At 36.5% G+C, this 22,780-nt stretch overlaps 1 protein-coding gene across 1 annotated transcript in view; it reads left to right on the forward strand.

Annotated features, from left to right (window-relative positions):
* The first annotated feature begins 6,304 nt into the window (after positions 1 to 6,304).
* LOC129279250 (ras GTPase-activating protein 3-like) overlaps positions 6,305 to 22,780 on the forward strand; it is a 37,178-nt gene continuing 20,702 nt past the window's right edge. The window contains exons 1-5 of the mRNA XM_064111590.1: positions 6,305 to 6,311; positions 7,021 to 7,120; positions 11,508 to 11,709; positions 16,497 to 16,570; positions 21,219 to 21,299. Coding sequence (XP_063967660.1) covers positions 6,305 to 6,311; positions 7,021 to 7,120; positions 11,508 to 11,709; positions 16,497 to 16,570; positions 21,219 to 21,299 — 464 coding nt within the window. The remainder of the gene's footprint in view (positions 6,312 to 7,020; positions 7,121 to 11,507; positions 11,710 to 16,496; positions 16,571 to 21,218; positions 21,300 to 22,780) is intronic.

Genomic DNA, 22,780 nt, shown 5'->3' on the forward strand with positions numbered 1-22,780 from the left:
ATATGTGCAATATGAGATTCAAAGTAAAATATGGGTGTTATCGTGGAAGTGACGTGGTAATGACGCAGAAGAAAGTATCAATTTCAGTTTTCATTCACAGACAATTGTTTTTGGAATATATACTGGAATTTGGCCCAATTTTACTATCAATCATTGTTTTGATTTATTTATGTCATCATCTATGTGAATTTTTGTCAGATATGCGATACATATTCCTAGTCATTGATTTTACTCCCTTTTCATGTATATGCTGTGTAAATGTATGTGGTACAGATTAAATATATCGACTTTTATTCTATAAACTTTTAACTTGGAAAAAGTTTTTCTTTCACTTTTGATAAGGAGGCACGATAGCTCAGTCGGTAGAGCAGGGGATTCATATTCCGGTGACATAGGTTCGATTCCCATTTGGTGCGCTAGTGCCCTTTGGTACTAAAGGCATTTATCCTCAGTACCAGGTCCTTCGGAGAGGACCTTAAGCCGTCGGTCCTCTGGTTGCTTGCTTACAAGCATTCATGCTTTCTTAGCAATCAGGTAAAAAAATCACCACCAATCACCAATATGATGTTAATCATGTTATGATCATTCTTTTCTGATATTTAGAGAACTGGAATGCATGTTTTAGGCGGTTCTTTTAATATCCTGTTACGTACCGTACATCATAATTTATTTCAGTTTCCATTTTCCCTCATTATGAAGGGTTACTACTGACTCTCACGTCACAATGGCCTTCCCTCAATCAAATATGTCTTGATTATCCTCCTTGTTCAGACCATGGACCTACTACTCATTCGGACCGAGCTTTCCTTCACCATATCTTACCATGTAATGTTTTCTCTATGGGTGTGTTCAACGTTGGTTTTCAAATTTAAACAGCAACATGTATCATGATTGAAAACTTAATTACAAAACACAGAACACAAACACGATCAGCGGTGCCCTGTTCAGTGTCGAAAATATAAAGCTGATTATTTGTAAATCGTCCTTAAATTTCCCTTTTTCGTTAGCGCAGCTTTAGTGCACAGTTTGACCCAGCACAAGAAAGGTCAATTCTGGTTCCTGCTTGTGTAGGCTTCCACTGCGAGAGCAAACTTAAAGATGTTCCAAAACCCAATTGTGTTCAGTGTCGCATTCGCGATGCTGAAGGTCGTAAAGTGTTAGCTGAGCGCGTTTACAAATGCATCTTTTTTTATGAATCATGATTTGAGAGACGTTTACTTTTGCAACCAGGAATGGAGGACATTGAACACACCCTCTGTTTCTCATTATATCCGGGTTTTGTTATTATGTTTTCAATCATGATTCATGTTGCCGTTTGAATTTGGAAACTGATATTGAACACACCCTTATTCACATTACGTGTATTGACACTATCCATGTCCATTGATTCATTCTATTAAGAATTAAAAAGCAAGCCGTGAAGTGCTTGAAATTTGAAATGGTACAAGTTACATAATTATAGATAAGCCTAGATGTATTCCGTAATTGTATACATTCACAACCATAACGTTTTTTTCCTTTCTAATCTTTTTACATTACTTGCGGGTTGAAATTCCATTTGAAGCAATATCGGTACTGATTTGATATTTTCAAGGTATCCCCAAGGTCTTTATTTCCAGTCACTGTGGCAGAATTTGTAGGATTTGACTGGGAACAGTGGTAAAACTTTGGTGTACTGAAGAACAAGACTTAACAGGGCTTTGATGTATTGCATAAAGGCAAGCTCATCCTCAATACACTGGCCATCTTTACGCCCATTATTTATTATTTCTTGTGAATTGGATGAAAGAGGTCTTTCAAAATGTAATCATTTATTTTATAGTTTATGAGTTTTGTAAGCAACTTTTTCAGCAAGAAATTTACCAACATTGTGCTGCACTCAACCCAGGTGAGGTGAATGGGTACCCGGCAGGAAGAATTTCCTTGAATGCCAGAGCGCCTTTAGGCAGCACGGCTGTAGCCTGGGTAATAATAATAATAACATTATTGTTATGCGCAGTTGAGTATATACAGATAGAAATTGCGCAATATAAATGTACAATTATTATTATTATTAAATGAACAGTGTATAGTACAATGTAATTCCCTTTGTTTGCTGTTGGCAGGTGTTTTCCTAGCTGATTGGTTTTGAAGCATGTTGTACATGCCATCAATTTCCTCTCAGTTTTATAAAGGGATAACTTCGAGGCAGATCGTTATGTGTACTGTCCATCTGATACCAGTTTGCAGGCTTGTCACTGATTTGAGGCCCTAGTTACACTTTTCAATTTTAGGCTCCTAGTGCATACATGTTTATATGACTCCTAGATAGATCCTTGTCATTTGAACTTGATCATTCAGCCCATTTACAATGACGTCATCAAGCGTGCAATTTTGGATCCATTCATCGTGCAATTTTGGATCCATACGATTTTGTCCATTGCACGCGCGCACCCAGACTGCATGCAGTCACAAGTAAAAAACTTTTGTTTGCAGCGCGCATGTTTTACATGTACATGTACGTGACAACCAACAGGTCGAGCTAACACTGCATGAACATAACTATTTTGCATCGAAATTCGTAAATTTCATATGAAAAAGAATCTATTTTAGGTGTCATATACATGTATCAACCAAATAGTGAATGTTCTTATCATTTGTGCAATGGACAAAATACTTCATTCAGTGAAAGATGAAATGAATGATCCATTCAACTCGGCTACGCCTTGTTAAATGGATCAGTCGGTAACGCGTCTGCCCGTCGAACCAAAGATCATGGGTTCGAGTCCACCCTGGGCGGATGACTGAAGTCAGTGCGTTGTGTGTAAACGTCTCTCCCATGTTTCATAGATGCAGGCTATGTTACAATGAAAAACACTCCTTCCCTCGGATAGGACGTTAAATTGAGGCCCCGTGTAGAGGAGAGTCACCACCTTTGCATGTTAAGAACCCACTGCACTATTCGTATAAGAGTAGGGGGAAACCCCGGTGTAGTGGTCCACCTGCATTCCCCCAATCAGTTATATCGGGAGGAGAGACCTGCGGGTCATAGTGATTCAGTTCGCTTTTCACCTCCCAGGCACAGGTGACGCCAAACAAATAATAATAATAATTTCATCTTTCACCTCATGAAGTATTCTCTCATAGACATTCATTATTTGTATAATATTGTACAGCATATATCGCACTGTAGCTTCTTTTCAGGTTCAGTGAGTCAAACCGTTGGATTTATTTGGTGTGATTTAAAATGGCCCTCTTTCAGCTAATGGCTGGCTGTTTTTCAGAGAGGCCTTGCATGAAACACATAAGTACAAAAATAAATCATAAACTGTACAATGAATAAAACACAAAAAAGTACAAAATCAAAAGACAGAAAAATAACGAGGATAAATAAGTAAAATAGGAGGATGAAGATATCAGGAATCTTATAATTATATTGAGAGAAATACACGAGAGTTACAATGTGGCTTCCTTCAATAGATGAATTGATCTTGGCATACTTTGTAAAAAACATGAATTCATGTGATTGGTGTCTTTCATTTGAACAGAGCAAACTTGTGTTTCATTTGATGCAAAACAAGTATTTCTGTAAATCGGTTATTCATACACAATGTGGTTTGTATTAAGCTTTTAACACATACCAGTACTCTTTCTTCTTTCTCGAAAGCTGTAAAACAATCGGGGCATTTTGAATGCTTTTGGAGGTTTATAACTTGTGTTTCATTTGATGCAAAACAAGTATTTCTGTAAATCGGTTATTCATACACGATGTGGTTTGTATTAAAGCTTTTAACACATACCAGTGCTCTTTCTTCTTTCTAGAAAGCTGTAAAACAATCGGGGCATTTTGAATGCTTTTGGAGGTTTATAACTCATTTGTGCAACTGTGTACTCTGAATAAATGTATCAGTTATAAAAGTATGGCATGTTTAGCTTTTAAATTTATGGTATCAAGTAGGCCTATATGGTGGACCGGTTGATTTATCTCATTAAAGCTACATTACAGTAGTTGCAGTAAAACACTAATTTCGTGAGAAAGTCTGTAAAACCAAGGTTAAGTATGACTATATCATCGTGGATCTAGATCTGGTACAGTTACATAAACTGAACTTTGTGAAATCATAAAATCTAAGCTGAAATACGTTTCACACTGAAGATCGCCAACACAGATAGGCACACGTGGGACAGTGTATTATTATTGCTGGAATAAAGACCCGACGGAAGTGACCGAATCCGCGCTTATTTTGCTTATTTCTCAGCAATTACACAATTTCTTCCAGAATCCTTTGGCACATATTTTTCATTCATACAAACAGACACTTGGGTGGTCATTATATTAGATTCTGTAAAAAGTCATTTTGAGATCGTTACCAGAACTGGAATTTACCTTTTAAGAGATCAGATCAGATTCGAACATAAACACAAACTACAATGTACAGTACAATAGATCACGTGAATAGAGACTGACTTGCTTTATGTATTCATGAATAATTAGAAGTGAATAATTGTCGCTTGGTTTCTATTGCCTTACAAGTGGATAGATCTAATTAAAGTATCCATCATAAATACCTGCCTATACCTAAGCCCAGGGTCGTGTGTTGGTTATACAGTAATTACTTTTGTTTGAGAGATTGATAGAGAGAAAGAGGGAGAGGAGGGGAAGAAAGAGGGAGGGGGGGGGGAAGAGAGAGAGAGAGGGGGGGGGGGAAGATAACTGCATTCGCATCTCCATACTGAGAAAACAAGTTTCAGTTGTGCGATATCTACATGTACCTTGTAAACATTACAAGTTTTTTTTTTTTTTTTTTAAGAATGAATATTATGATTTTGCTTGACATAATAATAATAATGATATATAAATGTATAGAGCACAGAAACATTTCCATAAATGGTAAATTCTACTGCACTTCATGGGACTCCTAAAATGCTTGTTATTAATTAAATAGATGTGTTTTGAGCTTTGATTTGAAGTTGTTTGCAGATGGTGCTTTCCTAAATTGTGACCATGATAACTGTTTTTTTACCTCAATAATTCTATAATGTAGAATGAGGGCTTATTAAACTCAGATTTACTACATGAACATGAACATTACAAGAAAACATCATGTTAATTGAAACCATAACATCCTTCATTGGGCATTGAAGAAATAGTGAATCTCATGAAACCCTTATAAAAAGCAATTGAATTCATATAACAGAGAACTGTAATCTAAGAAACAGATCAATGAAGGTTTGATGAACATTTGAATATTGAGATCACTAATTAATGCTATGTAGATTTGCCCCCATTAGAAATTATGTCACATACTTTATTTACAACTTTCCCAGTTTAGTATATATATATTTCTCTACATCTGTGTTTAAGGCGAATTTTTTTGTCTTCTTTCAATGTTCGTACTGCGCCTCAATGCCCTCCACCTTCGTCTATATGTGTATTATGACGGAATAAACCCATTCATAGACTTCGCCCTTACGTAGAATTCACTTATATTTTCTCTTTTATCTACTCTATTTCAAGATCAGTGTTTTTGAATAAGAGGGCGCATGTACATGTAATTTACAGATTTCAAAATATTATATTATGGATGAATGGTTTAATTATCCTATCATTAGAATGAAAAAGAAAGAGAGAGAGAGAGAGAGGGATCTATTTAGAGTATATTTTTGTACAGTAGAAGGCCAAGATGATGTTTGATGGATTATGTGTGGAGTATGGATAGGAAGTGGACTTGAGATGTGAATGATTAAAGCACTTATGGAGAAGAATAACAAGATGACTTCACTTCACTTTGGGAAAGAACACTTGATGATGATGTCGATGATGGTGATGATGATGATGGTGATGATGATGATGATGATGGTGGTGATTATGATGATAATGATAATGTTGATGATGATTATGATGATCATGATGTTGAAGATGATGATGGTGATGTTGATGATGGTGATGTTGATGATGATGATGGTGATGTTGATGATGGTGATGATGGTGATGTTGACGATGATGATGATGATGATGAAGGACAGTAAATACCAAGCTAAGGTTTGATGGGTTATATCAGAAGTATGGATAGGAAGTGGACTTTGAGATGGGAATGATTAAAGCACTTATGGAGAAGAATGACAAAAAGACTTCACTTCACTTTGGGGAAGAACACTTGATGTTGATGTTAATGATGATGGCAGTAGAAGTGGTGATGATTATTATGTTGATTATGATGACAGCGTGCGACACTGGCGCCGGTCCGACAGTCCCAGACCAGCAAAAATTTGCTGACGGGCCAGTAACTTTTCAGAAGTAGCCAGATTTTAATACTGGTCCGACATGACCAGTAAAAAATATATCAAAATGATACAAATGATATTTTCTCTTTTGTAAATTATAAAAATCGCCCTGGCATCTTATAAAAATGGGTCTCCAAAATTGAGAAATGGCTCTCATGAATCATGTTGTGTGTGTGTACTATTTGTATGGGTTTTTTTTTTTGGGGGGGGGGGGGCAATAAAAGCAATAAAATACAGCAAAATATACTCAAGCCTTTTTTTCCACACGTAGGCCTAGGGGTTTTTTTGGGGGGGGGGGAGACCAGGAAATTTTAGGTTCTGACCAGTAAAAAATTGAAAAACTGGGTATCTTCTACTGGTCCGACACAGACAGGTTGGACTAGTAGAAAAAAGGGTCAGTGTGGAGCCCTGATGATGAGGATAGTGATGGTAATGATGATGATGATGATGATGACTATGATGATGATGATGACGATAATGGTGATGATACTGATGCTAATGATGATAATAAACAATTATGATGATAACGATGATATTGATGTTAATGATGGTGATAATGATGATACTAATGATGAAGGTGATAATTTTTATGATGGTGATATTGATTTAAGTCCTCATCATTGATAATAATAACATGACTTAAGCTCCAAATCCATTCTCAAGAGGCATAAAGAATTAAGAAGCAAATAAAAAGTATTAAAAATATTTTTTTGAAAGACTTCATATAGATAAATATTTTTTCCTTTTTCTGCACAGGTGAAGCTAAGAACTTAAGTTCCACAAGAGATTGCTACTGTACTGTGAAATTAGACCAGGAAGAGGTTTACAGAACAGCAGCTAGAGAAAAGACACAATGGTGAGTTATTTGTTCATTTTTAGGAAAGGAGGGAGGATAACTGGATTGCAGAAACAAATAATAATAATAAAGCAACATTTATGTCATTTAATTATTATAGCGCGTAATGCAATGTCAGAGCTGCCAACCAGTACGTTTTTTTGACGTATTTAGTACGTTTTTGCAACCAAAATATGACAGTACGTTTTTTCTTTAAAAGATACGATTTTGTTTTTAAAAATTGTAATTTATTGAGAAAAATCACCTCTATATGTCTCTATTTCATAAAACTTACACAAATATGGTTATTGATCAATGTAATTTCAGGTAAATTTTTTTTTCAATCATTTTGTTAAAACCAGGGTGAGATATACACATGTTTCAATGTTTTTTTTTCATCTGCAAGAGCAGTGCGCATTTTAGCTTGCATGCAGCTTGAGCACCGTGATGAGGGTGCGCGCCACATATTTTATTATGAAATACAGCTTTTGTGGAAAAATACAGTTTTTTTATCACAGAATACAAGTTTTCATTCCCAGAGGTTGGCAGGTCTGCAATGTTTCAAAGCACTGCAATACTAATTCCCCGGATTAAGCATGGCTACTCTGCCTGCATGAAACTTCTTCCATCTGGGTACCAATTTACTACACCTGGGTGGAGAGTGGCAAGTGGAGATAAACACCTTGCCGAAATACGCGAGTGCCGTGGTGGGAATCGAACCCTTGACTGTGTAGTTGAGTCCAGAGGCTTATCCACTGAGCCACAAAACCTATACAAAATAATATTATGATAATACATTGGAACGACGTGTCTCAGCGCTTTACAGATATATTATTACCCCGGTCATCGGATTCAATCATTCAGTCATTCCTGCACACAATGTGTGCACATCCTCCACTCACTGGGGAGTATTCCAGTCAGTCGCCCGTGAGGCACACACAGTGCAAAAGAAGGAAGTGAATGAGAGAAAGCCATTGTAGGAGGAGAAAGTCTTAATTTTTTAGTAGTCTGTAAAATAATTGTGCAACATTGCCCTTCTTGGCATTTGTGGTGTGCGCTGTAATCCTAGCTACTGTACATGGGGGGAAGTGATGGACAGGTTTGAGGTTCAAGCCCTGGGCTCGTAACACAAAGCTTAGCAATGATTGTAGAACATTTTACTACGACTGGTTCCATCGACTGCAATGTATAATCAATCGTAAAAAAATCAAGTGACTGTATGATTAATCGCTAGCCTTTGTGTTACGGGACCTAGGTCACATCTTTTAGATGTTGACATTCATGATGGGGGGGGGGGGCAGACATAAATAATCATACATGTATCTGAATGATGTACGTTTGTAAAAACTAAATCACAACACACATTCACATAATTACTCAAGCTTTAAAGGACAAGTCCACCCCAACAAAAAGTTGATTCGAATAAAAAGAGAAAAATCCAATAAGCATAACACTGAAAATTTCATCAAAATCGGATGTAAAATAAGAAAGTTATGACATTTCAAAGTTTCGCTTAATTTCACAAAACAGTTATATTCACATCCTTGTCTGTATGCAAATGAGGAGACTGATGACATCACTCACTCACTATTTCTTTTGTATTTTATTATATGAAATATGAAATATTACAATTTTCTCCCTGTTGTCGTGTGAAACGATGATTGATTCCTCCCTGAACATGTGCAATTAGCATTGTTTAATACTGTATGTTTCAATCAAGTTGGTCCTTATTGTCAAATCTGTAAAAATTGAAATATTGTATAATTCAAACAATAAAAAAGAAAAGAAATAGTGAGTGAGGGACATCATCGACTGTCTTATTTGCATGTCACTGAGTTGTGCATATCACTGTTTTGTGAAAAATAAGCGAAACTTTAAAATGTCACAACTTTCTTATTTTACATCTGATTTTGATGAAATTTTCAGCATAATGCTTGTTTGATTTTTCTATATTTATTCAAATCAACATTTTTCTGGGGTGGACTTGTCCTTTAATAGCAGAGCAGCTGTTATGTAGTATTAAGTATTAAAAGGAAAGGCGTCCTGTTGAAACTGTTCTTTAAAAAAAAGAAAAAATCTTTGCATGTTGTGGCATATTGTTCTCAAAGTTTATTTTTTTAATATCTTCTTTTCTTTTGTAAACTCCTACTCTTCCCACCATTCTATGAATTAATCATTTTCTTTCTTTCTTTTTAACTATTTCTTTTTCAATATTTCCCTCCGATCTGCATCTCCACATTCACTTTGCAAAGTTTTTCTTAATTTCTTTTCTTTTCTTTTTCTTTCCATTTCAATATTTCCCTCTTTACCTTCAAATAGAATTTTCATTCTATGAATAAATCATTTTCTTTCTTTCTTTCTTTCTATTGTACTATTTCCTTTTTAATATTTCTCACCGATCTGCATCTCCACATTCATTTTGCAAAGTCTTTTTTATTTCTTTTTCTTCATTTTCCTTTCCATTTCAATATTTCCCTCTTTGCCTTCAAATTTAATTTGCAAAGTCTCTTACTTTCTGTATGTTTCTTTCCTGTTCAATATTTTCTTTTCTTTATTTCCTTCCATACCTTCACATTCACTTTGAAAGTTTTCTTTACTTTCCTTTTCCAAACGTAATTAATAAAACTCAAGAGGGTTTTTCGAGACAGTCAGCAAACATTGACCCAGACCACTTGTCTTGACAATGTGCTCAATACTTCTGAGGAAAAAAACAAACCCCAAACCACAGTAACTGAAGACAATCGCCATGGCAATGTACATGTTAGTACAGAGCTCATGTATCTCTTTTTAGAGTGTTTCTCTCAAGAATGTCGGAAGATGTCGTGTCTCAAATTTCCCAAATTAAGAAAAAAAATGGCAGAAATGGATAAGAATAGGAAATGCTGATATTGTCTTTGCAATCACCTCATGTAATGGAAGTAGTCTTGAAAATTTTTATTGCCCTATTCAAGAGATGCCATTGAAGGAGAGAAGATGAATTTGGTCATGATATTTGGATTTCTAAGCACTTTAAATGCAGTTACAGGTAGAGGTGACTAAATGAATCTACATAATTTGAACCACAAAAATTGTTTGACTGAGGAGAAATCTTACTTAGAGATAATAGATAATAATGCAAATAAAGCAAATAGAGATTCTGTTTACCGTATGTAACTGTAGCTCTCAGAATATTCAAAGAAGTCTTGTGGAAAAGCCCAAATAAATGACAAACGAATCAACAGTGAGAGATCCCCTGGAAACAAAAACATTTATTTCCTTTAATATATTCCTATTCCACGCACTTCTCTCCCTTTAACGGATGGTCGAGAACAAAAATAGATTTGCCAATGAGTTCAGGACAGTCCCATGTGCCTCTATCCACGTAGTGGTAGCTGACCAATTAAGTCAACAACTCTGCTGCAAATCTAATTGATCTGTATTGTTTCGTGCGTCAGTGGCGGTAACCGCTCATGGACTCTCTCAGCATTTGCTCCGGTATCGTTGCATCCCACGTGCACGGAGAGGCTCCCAGGGGTCCAGGTGTGCATTCGTATTAGTTGTAGGTTGCAGTAAATTGGCAACAATTGGATTTAAGGAAATGGAGGCTGCGTTCAGAGTATACAAAATTATCCAAAGTAATGGCGATACATTAAATCTGGAAGTACGAAGTATGTTTTATAGCAGACTGCTGTAGAAGTACATGTACATGTAGGTCAAAGAATTTAGTGCATTCCATCACTGTAGGTTACATTGAGCCGACATTCTAGAAAATTTTCAAAAATGGGCTTTCAATTATAAAGATGTTTAGTTTGAAATAAAGGTTAAAGGTTGCTTTGTAATGAAGTCATGAAATGTGCATTCTTAAAGAGAAATTCCAGTAGTTGCAGTAAACACCGATTTCATGAGAAAGTCTGTAAAACCAGGCTTAATTGTCAGTACTGTATATCATCGAGGATCTAGATCTGGTACAGTTACATAAACTGAACTTTGTGAAAACTTGAAATCTACGCTGAAAAATGTTCAGACTGAACTTCCCCAACACAGATAAGCGCACGTGGGACTGTGTATAATTATTGCTTTGAGCGTCGGGCCCGACGCTCTACCCGAATCCTGTGCTTATTTGCTGATTTCTCAGCAATTACACAATTTCTTCCAGAATCCTTTGGCACATGCGTTTTATTTATGCAAACAGACACTTTGGTGGTCATTTCATTGGATTCTGTACGAACTCATTTTGGTATCGTTACCAAAACTAGCATTTACCTTTAAAGCATCATGAACACAGCATGAAGTGCTTCTAAGTGATTTAACATTTTTCCTTTGGGATATTTTATCAGCTTTGGATCCCTTTATTCAGCATTGGCTTTTTGTTTGTTACAATAAGCAAAATTGATTGATGAATGATCTTTTTTGTTCTTATTTATCACAGTCCGTTCTGGGCAGAGGAATACATGTTCGACATTCCCATCCGATTCCGCATGCTCTCCTTTTACATCTACGAGAAAGACAAACTCAAGCGATCAGACTCGGCCATTGGGAAGGTGGCGCTACGTCGGGGAGAGCTCCATAAATGCCAAAGCAAGGATCAGTGGTACCCGTTGACCCCTATCGACCAAGATACAGAAGTGCAGGTGGGTTTGATAAATTTGTTTGATAAACATTTTTCAGCTCTAGAATCTTTTGGCCAATTGCACAATTATTTCTACGTGGTACATGTATGTTATGATGTGCTGTGTAAGGTGCATTTAAGTTTATTGTAATGTAAACTATTAAAAGTGATTTAACTCAACCTTAAAATCAATTTTTATAAACATGATATATTATTACATCCTGGAGACAGGTTTTTGTTCATGAGTAAAATATGTTTGCATGTAATTTCATATATAAGGCAGGGCAGCAGCAACTCCCATCTTCTTTTGGTCTGACCTGGCCAGGGTGTAAACTCCTGACCTCCCGGTTGTGAGACAGACGCTCTATAAACTGAGCCAACACACTGGTTTTTATGTTGCTTTATCAAATTTTTTTTAGGTCATAAAAATGAACGTATTTCATAAGCAAATACAAATCAATGAAATAGATGAGTCTTCAATGGCAAACTCGGCAGAACCACCGAAATACAAGTTTGAATTTAGTAACAAAAATCTCATTCACCATTATACAACGGTCATCTTTTGATTTGGACATGTATTGCACGAACTCTAAGGTTGACCGTTACATCACTTGCATCTTATAGATGAAACATAACATGTAGAACATCATCTGGAGACGAGTCTTTATTTTATTTTTTTGTTGGGGGGGGGATGGATGGGGTAGAATTAAATAGTGTTTGAGAGATGAACAGATATTTACTTCCAAACACCACTTACAATTTGAATGACAATTATTTGTTATTTATGAGAAACCATCTGGAGAAAAAAAATCATCTGGAAACAAGTCATTTTTTTGTTGTTGTTGGGTGGGGGGAGGGGAGTAGAATTAAATAGTGTTTGAGTGATGAACAGATATTTACTTCCAAACACCACCAACAATAGAATGACAATTATTTGTTATTTATGAGAAACCATCTGGAGAAAAAAATCATCTGGAAACAAGTCATTTTTTGTTGTTGTTGGGGGGGGGGTGGGGGTAGAATTAAATAGTGTTTGAGAGATGAACAGATATTTACTTCCAAACACCACTGACAATTTGAATGACAATTATTTGTTATTTATGAGAAACCATCTGGAGAAAAAAATCATCTGGAAACAAGTCATTTTTTTGGTTGGGGGGGGGGGTGGGAGTAGAATTAAATAGTGTTTGAGAGATGAACAGATATTTACTTCCAAACACCACTGACAATTTGAATGACAATTATTTGTTATTTATGAGAAACCATCTGGAGAGAAAATCATCTGGAAACAAGTCATGTTTTTTTTTTTTGGGGGGGGGGAGGGGTGGGGATAGAATTTAAAAGTGTTTGAGTGATGAACAGATATTTACTTCCAAACACCACTGACAATTTGAATTACAATTATTTGTTATTTTATATGAGAAACCATCTGGAGAGAAAAATCATCTGGAAACAAGTCATGTTTTTTTTTTTGGGGGGGGAGGGGTGGGGATAGAATTAAAAAGTGTTTGAGTGATGAACAGATATTTACTTCCAAACACCACTGACAATTTGAATTACAATTATTTGTTATTTTATATGAGAAACCATCTGGAGAGAAAAATCATCTGGAAACAAGTCATGTTTTTTTTTTTGGGGGGGGGAGGGGTGGGGATAGAATTAAATAGTGTTTGAGTGATGAACAGATATTTACTTCCAAACACCACTGACAATTTGAATTACAATTATTTGTTATTTTATATGAGAAACCATCTGGAGAAAAAAATCATCTGGAAACAAGTCATTTTTTATTGATGTTGGGGGGGGGGGGGGAGGGGAGTAGAATTAAATAGTGTTTGAGTGATGAACAGATATTTACTTCCAAACACCACTGACAATTTGAATGACAATTATTTGTTATTTATGAGAAACCATCTGGAGAAAAAAATCATCTGGAAACAAGTCATTTTTTTTGGTTGGGGGGGGGGGGTGGGAGTAGAATTAAATAGTGTTTGAGAGATGAACAGATATTTACTTCCAAACACCACTGACAATTTGAATGACAATTATTTGTTATTTATGAGAAACCATCTGGAGAGAAAAATCATCTGGAAACAAGTCATGTTTTTTTTTTTTGGGGGGGGGAGGGGTGGGGATAGAATTAAAAAGTGTTTGAGTGATGAACAGATATTTACTTCCAAACACCACTGACAATTTGAATTACAATTATTTGTTATTTTATATATGAGAAACCATCTGGAGAGAAAAATCATCTGGAAACAAGTCATGTTTTTTTTTTTTGGGGGGGGGAGGGGTGGGGATAGAATTAAAAAGTGTTTGAGTGATGAACAGATATTTACTTCCAAACACCACTGACAATTTGAATTACAATTATTTGTTATTTTATATGAGAAACCATCTGGAGAAAAAAATCATCTGGAAACAAGTCATTTTTTATTGATGTTGGGGGGGGGGAGGGGAGTAGAATTAAATAGTGTTTGAGAGATGAACAGATATTTACTTCCAAACACCACTGACAATTTGAATGACAATTATTTGTTATTTATGAGAAACCATCTGGAGAAAAAAATCATATGGAAACAAGTCATTTTTTTTTGTTGGGGGGGGGGTGGGAGTAGAATTAAATAGTGTTTGAGTGATGAACAGATATTTACTTCCAAACACCACCAACAATAGAATGACAATTATTTGTTATTTATTTATGAGAAACCAAGTAGCCTGAAAATTAGATTCATTCATATAAAGGGATAAGTTGATGTGTATATGATACCAATGAAGTGAATTATTTGTTTATTTATCTATTGTTGAATATTTCCTCCCAATTAACCACTGATTTCCTTGTTTACTTGTCGCTAATATGTGTGTGAGTCAGAAAAATAGAACCTGGATTTAGTCCCCCAGTGAGAAAATATCTATATAAAAAAAGAATAGATAGACCATGAACCCCCATGGGAAGATGGAGTGGTTTAAGAGTAAGAAGTTGTGTGACAAAAAAAATTGTATAGCTTTTATTGAATCTAAAGGAAAATGAACCTTTTGGAACAAGTGGGCTTGTGTGGAAACTGAAAAATCAAAGAATTAGATCAAAGAAAGTTTGAGAAAAATTGGACAAATAATGACACAGTTATGAGCATTAGAATATTGCGATCACTATGGTATGGAGATCGTCCTATCGGCAATGCGACAAAGATTTCTGATGTCACATGTGAACAACTTTCCATTTGATGGACTATAAAATACCCCCCAAAATGTCTCTTTTTTATCTTTCTTATGGTGATTCAAACTTTTTATCCATAATGTATTCTTTACAAATTCGTATCATATGCCCTCCTATAGAAAGAATACATGATCTACTGATGGGATGAAAGAGACAGTTTCGGTGAAATATATAAAAAAGCATTGGGAAAGTTGTTCACATGCGACATCACGCATCTTTGTTGCAATGCCAATGGGAGGATCTGCATTACAATAATGATCTTAACTTCAAATGCTCATAACTTTCCTATTATTTATTCAATTTTTCTCAAACTTTCGTTGATCTGTTTCTTTGATCTTTATTTTTTTCGCACAAGCTATCTTGCTCATAAGGTTTCATTTCCCTTTAAAGAGAAATTCCAGTAGTTGCAGTAAACACTGATTTCATGAGAAAGTCTGTAAAACCAGGCTTAATTGTCAGTATATCATCGAGGATCTAGATCTGGTACAGTTACATAAACTGAACTTTGTGAAATCTTGAAATCTGCGCTGAATAATGTTCAGACTGAACTTCCCCAACACAGATAAGCGCTCGTGGGACAGTGTATAATTATTGCTTTGAGCGTCGGGCCCGACGCTCTACCCGAATCCTGTGCTTATTTGCTGATTTCTCAGCAATTACACAATTTCTTCCAGAATCCTTTGGCACATGCGTTTTATTTATACAAACAGACACTTTGGTGGTCATTTCATTGGATTCTGTACGAACTCATTTTGATATCGTTACCAAAACTAGCATTTATCTTTAATGAAATAATGATAAATAGTTCAAGTGACACAATTGGTTTGTAAACATAACTTTACTTCTATAAAGCACAATACAGGTCCATCTTAATTTTCATGCTCAGGATGTTTCAAGAAAAAATAGAACATTTATTTAGAGAGAGAGAGAGGCTGAAAATTGAAAAATAAGGATTACCTCTCATACAAAATATTTAAGGACACCAAACAGGTGATGCGCACAGATAAAACAAAGTGAATATTTTGGCTTGAATATGGATTATCAAGTTTAAATATATTTCATTTATCTAATATATCAAAGATTCCAATTTGAAATCACCTCACATACGTTTACTGTACATTTAATTTTAGATGTCTAAATCAGAAATGTTATTTTATTTTGCTTGCTGGAGCAAACTATTTTTTACCAATTATGAAATAGGACAAAGTGACCCAGTTTTGTGGTACGGCTAAAAAAAAAAAACTGTAAAATCATATAAAATACATCAGAACTTCAGAAGGATATGTTTGTACCTACATATACTTTACCCATTTTTATTGTGCCACTATCTTTTAATCGGTGCTAAAAACATATGGAAAGTTTATTGCCAATGCAATGAAACATCCAGTATTGCTAATTTTTGCCTTTTTTTTTGCTTTTTTTCTCTATGAATTCGAAAATAAAGCATCAGCAATTGAATGGATGATACAAGTGTTGCCAATATGAAGAGTAGTAGTGATCAAATAATGCTTCAAATAATGTATTGTTTTTTTATGAGCTTGCAGCATACAATGTAATAAAAACCTGATTACATTATAAATTGTCTACTGCAGGGTAAAGTCCATGTAGAAGTCAGGACCAGTGAATTATTGAATGGATCGTCCTCAATCACTAAACTAGCAGTAAGGTAAGTAAATTGTTCATTTATACAAAAGTGGGGGAAAGAATCTATAAACGTTAAAGTGGAAGTGAAATAAAGAGAGGATGTGGACTTTGTGAAGTGTCCAATATATAGGACTCCTGTTACACCAGATTTCCTAAGTAGTCTTGGGGTGCCCCGAGTCTCGGGCAGGTTTTTAATCCGGTGTAGACGTAATACCCACCCGAGACCCCTTCTGAGCAAACCTATCTCGGACCTCCTCGCGATGTGTTCCGAGACCGGTCTCGGGGCACCCCGAGACTGCTTTGGATTCGGTGTAATCGCAAACCTGCCCGAGACTGGTCCGAGACAGGTTCGCTTGATGCGCTACACGTGGAACGATAACCCAAACAACAAACACAGCGCGCGCTTTGCGCCCTGCCAAACCTATCTCGGACAGTTTTGGTAATTCGGTGTAAACGCACAGAAAGCTTTCTCGGGGGCGCCCCAAGACTCGTTACGATTCCTGTGTAATAGGGGGTCAAAAATTTAGGTCAACTTTGTGGAAACCAGATAGATAGACAGATAGGCAGACATCAATAGGTAAATAAAGAGAAAGAGAGAGACCTAGCAAGAGAGAATGAGATAGATGGAGACGGAAAGCAAGTTGCTTAATGACACGAACAACGACGTCACCGTACTAGCTACTTTCTCTTACCCTTCCAGCTGATGCTAAAATGGCTGGTAATTGTTGCGTTAGAGAGCAAAACTGCCTTTTTCCCTTCAAACTCCCTCGTTGTAGCTCTTGGGGTTCGTTGTTAACCAAAGAAAAGTGACGTCAAACCTCCCTTCATTTGTCCCCAGAGCCTTGAACTGTACACAGATGTATGTCTTATTGGAATCAGTTCTTTTTTAAATAGCTAACTGGATGAAAAGATGTAGACTCTCTCATTTCCATTTTGAAGCATGTATAATATAAAGGCTGACATGGCCAATAGTTGTATGCTTCCATTTCTGAAATGTTCTGTCAATTCTCTATTTTTAGATGTTTGCTTGTGTTTATCAATGTATACCAGTACTTTTTTTTTATTTTTTTTTTATGTGTGTCCTCCATATTTCCTTTCATTAGACCAAATGTCAATTAGACTAAATTGAAAGTAGACCAAATGGCCCGTATTCTGAAGTCGGGTTTAACTTAAACTCAGGTTTAAAGTTGTGGTTTAAGTATGGACAGCCAATTGTTACATAATCACTAACAGTAGATATATCATACTTCAGCTCATTCGGCTCTCAAATCATTCATAATTGTGTAGGAAGTATAAATAGATGATTGTCTTCACCATCGATGAATCAGAAAAGAGCACAGTAAACATAGGAAACATACAACTTAATAAAAATGTTGATACTTTTGGCTTCCCATACTTAAACCACACATTTAAACCTGAGTTTAAGTTAAACCCGACTTCAGAATACAGGCCAATGGGATTATCCCTTGCTGTATTAGACTATCATGAGATGTAGACCAAGTGCGAGTAGACCAAGTGAATGCACAGTTTCTATGTAACCTCCGTGGTATCAGTTATTTCTCCGTAATGGCAGTATGCCTTAATGCCTTTCAACTAAACGATGAGATCGAATTGCCCATTGTTGCCAGTTTCGAGTGACCTCTTTAGCGTAATGGAGTAATTTTATCTTATCACCTTCCTCCTCTGCGTTCCTTTTCCTCTTCCCCTTTTTTCGTGACCCTGTACCTCGTTTGTAATTTCAGTCTTCCTCGTCTTTCTTCGAATTTCCTTTATTGTATCCTCTTCCATGTCTTAATTGATGGACGATTCGATGTTGACATTCAGGCTCATACTCTCCCAAGTCGGTTTACGAATTGAAAATGGACATAGGAGCCCGAATGTCAACTTGTTCGACACTGACCTGGGCTGCGTCTTACAAAGAGTTACGATTGATCCAATCCATTGTAACTCTATGGACATCCAACAGTGTCATAATTTTTTCTACAGGAAATTTGCAAAATGTCCTTTGTAATCAAAGGAGAACACCCCAAATTGTCAAGAAATCAATGAATTTATGGATATGCATTCATATCTAGAATTTTTTTTTGAACAAACATGCATTTCATATGTTGACTTTGCTGGCTTGCCATAGTTATGATTGATCGGATCAATCGTAACTCTTTGTACAACGGGGCCCTGGGCTGCGTCTTACAAAGAGTTACGATTGATCCAATCGATCGTAACTCTATGGACAGCCATCAGTGCCATAATTTTTTCTACAGGAAATGTGCAAAATGTCCTTTGTAAACGAAGGAGAACACACCAAACTGTCAAGAAATCAATTAATTTATGGATATACATTCATATGTAGAGAAAAATTTGAACAAATGTGCATTTTATATGTTGACTTTGCTGGCTTTCCATAGTTGCGATTGATCAGATCAATCGCGACTCTTTGTAAGACGGGCCCCTGATGACCTAATACACCACCCTTTTCTTCTGCATCTTTTTTTTTCTACCTACATGTACAATATATCTACTGAAAATGGGATCTGATTTCTTTTCACATATTTTTATTAATTCTGTCATTTTGTACAGCATTTTTATTTTCCTCTTTAAAAAAATTTCATTAACATTTTATACAATTTTTTGCAGAATACTTGTATAGGAAACTATTAGAAAAAATACCAGTTTAATCACATGACCTCTATTTTTCCTTTTTTTCCACATGTTCATGACATACATGTATACATGTCCCTTTAATGATTTTAATGCAGGCTCAAATGCATATGCTCTGTAGAGGCATGTGCAAGTATTGGTCTTCAAATAACTATAAAACGTTTGAATAAATTACGTTGGACTCTGCCCTCTCTATTGCATTGCTCAGCTCAGGTGGCGTTTGCTCAATCATTTCTTGAATCTGGCCGGGTATTAAGTGATTAATGGACTCAATCTGATCATGGGGGAAATGCTTGAGGGTTTACTCAACAATTTGCTGGCAAATTAGTCATCATGATTTCCGATGATCGGCCGATAATCACATTTGGCCGTTTGCCGGGTTGATTGAATACCAAGATTGTCTTATCATCATACACAAACAACCATTAGGATGTTTCCTAATGTCTTCATTCACAAATTAGGGTTGTGCCTGTATGAGGAAATTGAAAGACTTGAGTATATTTAATGTGGTTGTAATAATGATTGATATCATTATTTTGATTTTTTACAGGAAGTGTTTGATTGTTTATGTTGATTGAAAAAAAAAAAAAAAAAAAACATTAAAAAAGAACATTGATGATGATGGCAATAAAGAGCTGAAGCTGATGACTTCTTCCTGAAGGATGATCACAATGGTTATGATGATGACGATGATGATAGTGATGATGATGATGATGGTGATGATGATGGTGATGATGATGATGGTGATGATGGTGATGATGATGATGGTGATGATGATGATGATGGTGATGATGGTGATGATGATGGTGATGATGGTGATGATGATGGTGATGATGATGATGATGATGATGATGATGATGATGGTGATGATGGTGATTATGACAATGATGATGGTGATGATGATGACGATGATGATGATTGTGATGATGGTGATGATGGTGATGATGGTGATGATGGTGATGATGGTGATGATGGTGATGATGATGATGATGATGATGATGATGATGGTGATGATGGTGATGGTGATGGTGATGATGATTTATGATGATGATGGTGGTGGTTGTGGGGATGATGTTGATGAAAATGGTGATGATGATGATGACGATGATGGTGATGATGATGATGATGGTGATGATGGTGATGATGGTGATGATGGTGATGATGATGGTGATGATGGTGATGGTGATGATGATGATGATGATGATTAATGATGATGATGGTTGTGGGGATGATGTTGATGAAAATGGTGATGATGATGATGACGATGATGACGAATATGATGAATATGACGATGATGATGGTGATGATGGTGATGATGATGATGATGATGATTTATGATGATGGTGGTGGTTGTGGGGATGATGTTGAGGAAAATGGTGACTATCATGATGATGATGGTGATGATGATGATGATAATGACGATGATGATCATGATGGTGGTGGTTGTGGGGATGATGTTGATGAAAATGGTGATGATGATGATGATGATCATGATGACGATGACGAATATAACAATGATGATGGTGATGATGATGATGATGATAATGATGACGAATATGACGATGATGATGATGATGGTGATGATGATGGTGGTGGTGATGATTGTATTTATAAGGAACATGATGATGGTGTTGGTGGTGATGATGAGGAGGAGGAGGAATAATGGATAGTTGAATAGGAGGAAATGGGCAAGAATATATTGCGAATTTCACTTATTATTTCCTGTATGCCATGTAGCATATCAATGATCATTTATTAATGATTCATAAAAACAATATGTTGAGAAGCCTACATGTATATGAAATAAAAATGTCTGAATGTCAAATGTTGCCCCTTGTATAAAGTTTCAAATTATCACCTGCAAATTCTCTTTGGGTGCAATACAACAAAGAGTAGCAAACATGCCAGCCCCCAATGCAGGAAATAATGCCCCTGTCAGGGCTCTCGCAGTAAATATTATTGTCTAATTGTATTGGGTATTTCGTTTCTCTTTTCCGATAATTTCGTTTTAGAGTCGTGGAGGGAAGTGGATTAACAATCGTCAACGGCCAATGTGATACATATGCCACAGTTTCATACCATTCTGCCTCGAGGTAAGAGAATATCTCTTTATATAATTTGTAATAGATCCTTTTCTGTGGAGTCAAATGTGTGATCTGATTTTTTCTGGGGAATTTATATCGAATCGGATTCCAATTTACATTGAATCCCATTTCCAGTGATTTTTTTAATACCAAATTTGCTCTAATTTTGCAAGATTTGGTTTCACTTAGACTGCATATTTCAGACCTATGCTTTTTATCATGATGCTTCAGCAGACATTCAAAGGTGTATTTAGTGATTTTTAATGGAGATTTCATTTATTATGATACAAGGAATGAAAATCCCTTTAAGGTATAGATAGGGGAGAGAGGTGGAGAAAGAATAAAAGAGAGAGAGAGAGTTGGGGTGCAGCAGGTAAAAATGGGGTCAGGGGGCGATGAAGCCCCAAAATGCTCAAAATAGCCAGGCTGGAAACTAAAAAAGGAGCTGTGGAAAATCCCATTTTGTTGCAATGTTGAAGCTTTTCCAATGTTGCCAATTCAGGTAGTAATTTGTGAAAAGTAACCCCTGAAAATCGAATATTAATTTTTTGCCTGGGTTGCAGTTGGGATGGTAATGGAGGAGATATGTGGGAGAGTCCTGTAGACCATATCCAGAAGCATGTGGGATTAATTCCAGTTCCAGATTTAAAAAAGCTAGGTGATATTTGTCAGTAAAGCGATAAAAGCATGGGTGGGAGCTTAAGAAGAGAGAGGAGCAGTAAGATCTTCCCTCCGAGTAGTCCAGATACTGGCCGTGTTTTATTGTCTGCTTACCGGTAATTCTCCCACACATTACACCCATCGATTCGCATTGTACACACACCTTGCTAGACCACTGATCGCGGGACTCCACGAATCTGTCCGCTCGAAAAAAACACAGGTGTGACGCGCCATCAACGTCCGTTGTTGGCGGATTGTTTAATAAAGTCCAGCAAAAATCACATTTCCCCAACACGCCCCCCCCCCCCCGGCTAGTCTGCAGGCACAGACCCTGATTGAAACTTTGATCAACAAGTGTCTCTCCACACAAAGACTAGCACATGCAAAGCTTGCTGTTTCAATTCAGGAGCGAGAGTGTCTTCAGTACACATGGCAGGAGTAGGCTGCAATTCAGACCCTTTACTCGAGTGAAGGGTTTGCACAGCAGACTACCCCCGGGCCACTTCAGTAGCAGCCTTGTGTTTGCAGCTACTGAAGTGGGCGGGGCAGGGGGGGGGGGGGAGTAATGTGATTTTAGTGAGTCTCCCTCTATCTTTGGCTTTGAGGAAAGTATCTTCCCTCTCACAAAGGTCCAGACTGTATGGACTACGTCTTAATTAAAGACCCAAACGGGAGATAAAGAATGAAATTCTAGTACAACAATGGTTTTATTGGGCCACTTCAGTAGCAGCCTTGTGTTAATAGCAGCTACTGAATTGGGCAGGGCGAGGGGGGAGTAATGTTATTTTAGTGAGTCTGCTCTATGTTTGGCTTTGAGAAACGTATCTTCC

This window comes from Lytechinus pictus, chromosome 16, assembly GCF_037042905.1.
Source record: "Lytechinus pictus isolate F3 Inbred chromosome 16, Lp3.0, whole genome shotgun sequence".
NCBI classification, from domain to species: Eukaryota; Metazoa; Echinodermata; class Echinoidea; order Temnopleuroida; family Toxopneustidae; genus Lytechinus; species Lytechinus pictus.